The following is a 6535-nucleotide window of genomic DNA, read 5'->3' as shown; positions in this document are numbered from 1 at the left end:
ACAGGCACCAGTCAAGCTTCAGAAGTAAATCAGAGGCAAACCCTCTCCAGTTGGTTTAAAAAAAAAAAAAAAAAAGGAGAAAAAAACTGCAGCAGGTCTCTGTCCTGAGGAGATGGGCCCCTCCTTTGGAAGGCACGCACACAGGCTGGAGGCTGGCAGGATTCGAGATTTGGAGTCAGTGACTGCATTTCCCGCTGAAAACCTGTGTGGCCCCCGCTCAGCGCTCCGGCTGTCTTGGGATTCTGTGCTAAAGCACCTCTCTGCCTGCGCTGCCAGGGAGCCAGAACTCAGCACTGAGGATTCCAGGATCAAGCATCTAAAATTTAGGGGTCACAACACACATCTTGAACCATCCAAATCCTTGCTGGGACATAATTTCAATCTGCCATGACAGTTGATAGCTATGGGGATTAAACAGAGGAAAAATAAAGTAGAAATTACTTTTTTATTTGCTTTATAAAGACAACTTGTATGTAATCTCATAAGAAATCATTTGCAACTCATATCCAAGATAAAGTTTAAACTCTTCTAGCATTAACAATGCACCATAAATGTCAGTATCCCCATAAAAGTATTCAAGTAATAAAGCGTACTTTCTTCTTGGAATAGTACAACAGGGAGGCAACTAAAACCTGCCCCAGAATTTTGGGTATTTGAAAATACCACAGATCAGATCAAGCACAAAACAAAAACGGCAAGCTTCTTTTCTGTTAGTAGTGAACACAATAGAAAACAGTACTTTTAAAGGTAACATTAAACACCTTTAACTCCTCATTGACAGGTCTGTTATATGCACCAATTCCTTAATAAACTCATACAGTACAAACAATAATGAAGAAAACAATGGAAAATCTTTCTAGGCATGTATTTCAATAGATAATGGAAATCAAAGAAAATATAGCACATCACAATCATGCCAGGTGATATTTAGGCTTAAATCAAAAAATATTTTAAAACTTATTTGAGGACTAAGATTTTGGCTATTGAATTACCAGATTCCTCCCCCCCCCAAACAGCCTAGGCTACCAATATCAAAATATATCCATAGATACATTGAATAATAAGTATATTAGGCTACTTCGGTGAACAAATCAGTAACATGCTTTGATCATTACACAAGACAGTTTGGATAATCCTCAAATTAGTAGGTTTCCAACATTTAGAATAAAGTTCAAATGAGTAGAACATGAAATGAATTAAGTCATCTTAGGAAAAGACAGTATATCCAAAAATCTATGATCTTCAAATGAAACACCATACCTTGACAGATTAACATACATTCCTTTCTTTAAAGTAATATAGTCTGTTAACACATGTAACAATATTTATGTACTAACTATACGAATAAGCTTTAGATTGTATAAACAGTACTTATGGAAGAATGGTTCTTTTAATAAAATTCAGGTGACAGACTCAACAACTTATGACATTTAAGGTGAAGTAATTTTTTCCCCTCTGTGTTCAAAGTACTCAGTACTTGTCATACACATTTTAATTTTCCCAAAGAATATTTTTATTTTCATGCACCTTCTAGACAGAGATCATCTATCCTTTTCTTATAGAATAAACATGAACAACTTGTTGAAAAAACACCTTTTTTCTTTTTCAAATCAGAGATCCACGCTGCTTCCCTCACCCCCCAAATTCTGAATCCCAAATAACTTACAATAAAAATACAAATTCTGTTTTGGAAGAAAACATACAAAATATACACCATGTAGTGTGCACACCTAAATATCTTGTCAAGTAGTACAAGTTTCCACTTTGACGTATACACTTTTTTTGGGTTGAGAGACAAGAGTTTGTTTCACTGATCTTTGCTGATCCCATTTCTTGCCATCTTTGGTAGTCTTTGGCCCTTCGTGTAAGCATGGTACCAGAAGTGGAGAAACAAGACTAAAAACATAGAGCCATATAGCCAAATAATAAACATGAAAATTGGATACTGGTACGGACAGTCATCCATGATGTAGATTTGTCCTATATGGCCTGTAACAATAATAAACTGGACCTGGAGGAAAAAGGTGAAGAAAAGAAATGCTTTTTAAACAAATGACAAATTTACAACAGAATTTTAAATAGATTCAGCATAACTTGCATACAGAAAAACAGACACCTTGTTTTGGGGGAGGCTTTTTAAAATGACACAGGTGCACCTTTAGAGCCCCCTCTCCCAAAATGGTACTGCACTGAAAAACATTTTCACAGAGTAAAGAAAAAGACATCCTGGGACAAATTGAATTACAAGCAGTACTGAGAAACCCATACTAGGAGAACGGGAGTCTGCCCTGGCCAGTTCAGAGGAGAAAGGAGCAAACACCTGTGACAAATGGGAGGCTCCTTTAGAAAAATTAGCCAGAAAAACAAAAAGACAACCATTATAGGATTGCTGAACATGATTTCCCACCTTCTTCACACACTAGCATGTGACACAAAGGTCCACAGTTCCCAAAAAACAGTTTAAAGAAAGATTTAAAAAAAAAAAAATTTCCACATGAACTCCAAGTTAATAATCCACTGGTAGCGCTGCCTGGACAAAAAGACTTTAAGTCATAAATATTCAAGGTAAATTGTCCAGAGTTACACGTGGTTACAAGAACTATTCCATTAAAACCAGACCTGGTGCAAAAAGACAGCCATGGCTGCTTCTCCCTGCTCCTTTCCCTCCTTCATCAGCATCCTTGCTCAGGCCAAACTAATTGTTTATCCGGAAGCTGAATTTTGAAAATTCAATTATTAAAAAAGCCAGGCATGAAAAAGCACACCTTTTGAAAGTATTCTAATGCTGGTAAAACACAATGTCATTACTGCCAGAGTATTTTTTAATGTTCTGAGTTAGAGAGGGGTAAATTTGCTAAACACAAACATTTTCTATGAAAGAAGAGACATGAAATGCTAAAGAAACACCTCTTTCTCCCTTTCCTCACTACTAGTCACATGTATTCTGTACATTAATTATGTTTTCTTGGCGTAAAATTACATTCTAATAATTTTTACACAGGGCATGAGTTTTGGAAATATATTTACTGAGTGCTGCGTAATAAAAAGCTCAGGTGTCTAAATCAGTCTTTACAGTGAACACTGAAGTCAGCAGATTCAAGCATGTAACTGAGGGGAGCTCACAACTTTTGTTTTACTCAATTAAAACATAAGTAAACCTTGTACCAACTGTAAGCTACACACACGGACGTAACTAAAAGTACAAATGCATTGCATTAAGTCTGTGTTAGCCACAATCAGCTTTCTGAGAGGTGCTTATATCAAACAGAAGATTACTCACAAGTTGTATAGTTGTCATGTATTTTTTCCACCACAAATATTTATGATAGGCTGGTCCCAAAGAACAGATTCCATAATAAGTGTACATGACAACATGGACAATACAGTTCAGCAAAGCATGAAATGTTCCTAAACCACCTGTAGAAAACCAAAACATAGTAGTATTATTGCCTCAGCTGTTTTAAAAGCCACCTCAGGTCTTCGCAGGTTTGTCTGAGTCGGGGTAGAACAAACATATACCACAAAACCTACAGACTTTGATTAGCCCTCAAGGTGTTTAACCTGAATTGGGTTCACACCAGTTCTGAGGGATTGCATCCAAGTTTCCTTTCTCAGAAACAGCTTAACTAAGCACTTTCAAAACAGCAGTAAAATCTAGCTGATCTACTTATCTGTAAAAGGTTTTACTGGAATTTTTTTGTTCTTTGGGTTCACTTTTTTATTATTTTTTATTAAAACATATATGTGATGGAGACACAGAGAATTTAGTAGAAACCGTGTTCCTCCTGTTTTACATCTGTTTTCTAGACATCATGATGAACTTTGCAAAGCTCTGGAGGATAAGTAATAATTCTTTCCCCAACACAGCCTTCCAGATTCCTAGGGAAAGAATCACAGTTTCAGAGAGTAAGTTTTTGGAATCATCACCTAAGTGAGGGTCTCACATATTCATGGTCCATCTCAAAACCACGCTTACAGTGAAAAGAGAATTTAAGGCCAAGTAGCCCTATTTGGGACAAACTCATGACTGAAACCGGTAAGATACAAACGTTTCACAAAGCAAGTAAGGAAATACTTTCTTTCCCATTGGATCAACTGTGGAGTCAGATGATCCTGCTCAAAGTAATTTTATTTTAATGAACACAAGAAATTACATGTAAAATGATCCAAGAAGTGGCAGACAGCAAAGTCTTTTTAACAGAAATATGAACATACTGAGCATCAGGAAGAAAACAAGATGACATAACAACAGACATTTAGTGAGGGGGGGAAAAGCGCAAATTTTCCACTAGGAATCATTTAACTTAAAAATAAAACTTATTTTGTGATTTTAGTAGCTCACACTAATCTTCCAGCTTGAAAGATCATAACTCCTCCAGCTGTGACTGCAAACTTTCTTTGAAACTTAGCCATTTATATTTTTAAGAATAATTTGAGTGTTCTTACAGTTCAAATGTACATACTTTTTTTGGCTTGCACAGTGAATATTCGAAAGAAAAAATAAATAGTTAAAGCACAGGAGAAAAAAAAAAGGAAAAACAACTTAATGAACAGTACAAAAATATGCTCCAAAAAGCAACATCATACATAAGCACCGTCTTACAGTTTCCTGTTAATATCATATCAGAGAAAAATCAGCATCTCTGTTCAAACCCATTGTTTTTTTAAAACAGGCTGAAAACTTGATCAATGCCACCAGTTAGAAGGACAAACAGTGATGAAACTGAATACAAGATAATCAGCAGCAGGACTGATTCTCGGAAATATAACTAAATTATCAAACAACAATATTTGGAAAGATTAGTATAAAGACAAGCAATAGAGTTGTAGGAATAAACACAGCTCAGCACGAATATGAGGGACTATTATTAGCAGAGGACAAAACAGTTCTTGTACACATTGCTGAAAGTATTTGTCAAATTATCACATGGGAAATTTGAATCTGAAGTAAAATCAGAAACCTGTAGCTGGTATACTGATCCGATGTCCAGATAAATGGCAGAAAGTTAATCATCTATAAATGGAAACTTTTCAAGGTTGAAGAGGAGGGACTGTTAGTTGATGTTTTGGGTTTTTTTTTGCACTTCCATAAACACATTGAACTGTATGCTGAAAAAATTACTCACAATTTCATCATTAATTAAAATACCAGTTACTCAGCAGCATTCGAAAAATACATGATCAAGACACCAGCTTCCTAATAACAGAAACTCAAATACAGTAGAAGAATATCCTTTTATACACTGGGAAAATCTGCACAGTGGACATGTTCGTAAGATCCCACCTATAAATCTTTTGGACTGCTTCCAGGTCTTATTTTTGTATTCATAAAACAGACACTAACAGATCAGATTTTATAAGCAATGTTTCTCTTCATCAATTCGTCACCAATTTTCTGGGGAAAAAAAAACATGCCAGAGAACATGAGTGAAGAAACATGTACAAAACAAACCTATTTCTTGGCAGAAGCTCCTAAGAAAACCCACGCCCTTTTAGAGATGGGCTACTAAATGACTATGCGTTTCTCCACTCTGTGCTTCTCAGGCTATTCTAGTGGCGAGCTATATTTATTAGTGGTGCACCCTAATAATATAGCATAGGCAGATGCAGGCATAGACACACAGGGCAGGAAAGGAGAAAGTGAAGGTAAGTGAGAAGTGGATGAAGACTTTCAATTTAGTGCAATTCAGGTAAGTTTCTGTAATAAGTAAGGTCCAGAAAATATTTCTGTAGTTTTGTGAAAGCCAATGTGTTAGATGTAAATAAACCTCAATCATGCTACCTAAAGCCAGTAAAAACAACTGCAACAAAGCCTGAATAAATTCTTAAACAGGTCAGAAAAAATTAGAACAGTCCTCCCCTCCAACTCAGTTCTTACATTTCAGGATGACAAATGGCTTTGAAGTAGATTCAACAGTTATCTGCCTCATATGTCTCCCCTAGCACTTCTGATTTTGCAGTCACATCTCTTTTTCAGGTAATAATGCTCTTTGCTTATATACACAGCTCTCTCCTGTGCAACTTCCCCCTCCTTCCATGAGAAATCAACATTGCACAAAATGCTGTCAAATAGGAAAAATGAGTACTCCCCACACATTTAAATAATTATGGTGACCTCAGATGTTCCATGAAATACTGCAGACACCTAAATTTAAAAACATCGAAGTTTGTGAGTTTTTTTAATCCTGTTCTTTAAATATTTTTCTCTAGCATAGTTAACTTTTGCCTCCGGAAGATATGTACAACTTAAACTCTCTCTCCACTACCTGCAGCAAATTTGACTCCAAACCACCAGGTCCATGGCATGATGGAATGATGAAAGACATGCAGGAATGTAACTTGGTTGTTTTTCTTACGCAGCACAAAAAATATCTGAAACAGATTTTTAATGAACAGAATGTTACAGGAGATAATCAAGTCCAACATACTTATGGAAAACTGTATGCAGCAGTGCTGATTGCTCACTATTACACATTTAAAAGTTCTTCACAGTTGCAGTTACGGGAGAAGGGAAACCAAGGCTCTTGATATGTGG

The 6535-nt window shown here is 36.2% G+C and overlaps 1 protein-coding gene across 1 annotated transcript in view; it reads right to left on the bottom strand.

The window, feature by feature from the left end:
• Window positions 1-529: 529 nt before the first annotated feature.
• ELOVL7 (ELOVL fatty acid elongase 7) overlaps window positions 530-6535 on the bottom strand; it is a 37741-nt gene continuing 31735 nt past the window's right edge. The window contains exons 6-8 of the mRNA XM_075410799.1: window positions 6267-6372; window positions 3281-3417; window positions 530-2011 (exon numbers count right to left, since the gene is read on the bottom strand). Of these exons, the coding sequence (XP_075266914.1) occupies window positions 1808-2011; window positions 3281-3417; window positions 6267-6372 (447 nt within the window). The 3' untranslated portion in view covers window positions 530-1807. The remainder of the gene's footprint in view (window positions 2012-3280; window positions 3418-6266; window positions 6373-6535) is intronic.

The sequence above is a fragment of the Opisthocomus hoazin genome, chromosome Z (assembly GCF_030867145.1).
Source record: "Opisthocomus hoazin isolate bOpiHoa1 chromosome Z, bOpiHoa1.hap1, whole genome shotgun sequence".
Taxonomy (NCBI): Eukaryota; Metazoa; Chordata; class Aves; order Opisthocomiformes; family Opisthocomidae; genus Opisthocomus; species Opisthocomus hoazin.
Note: the sequence above shows the minus strand (reverse complement) of the source record. Positions and strands in the feature narration are given on the sequence as shown.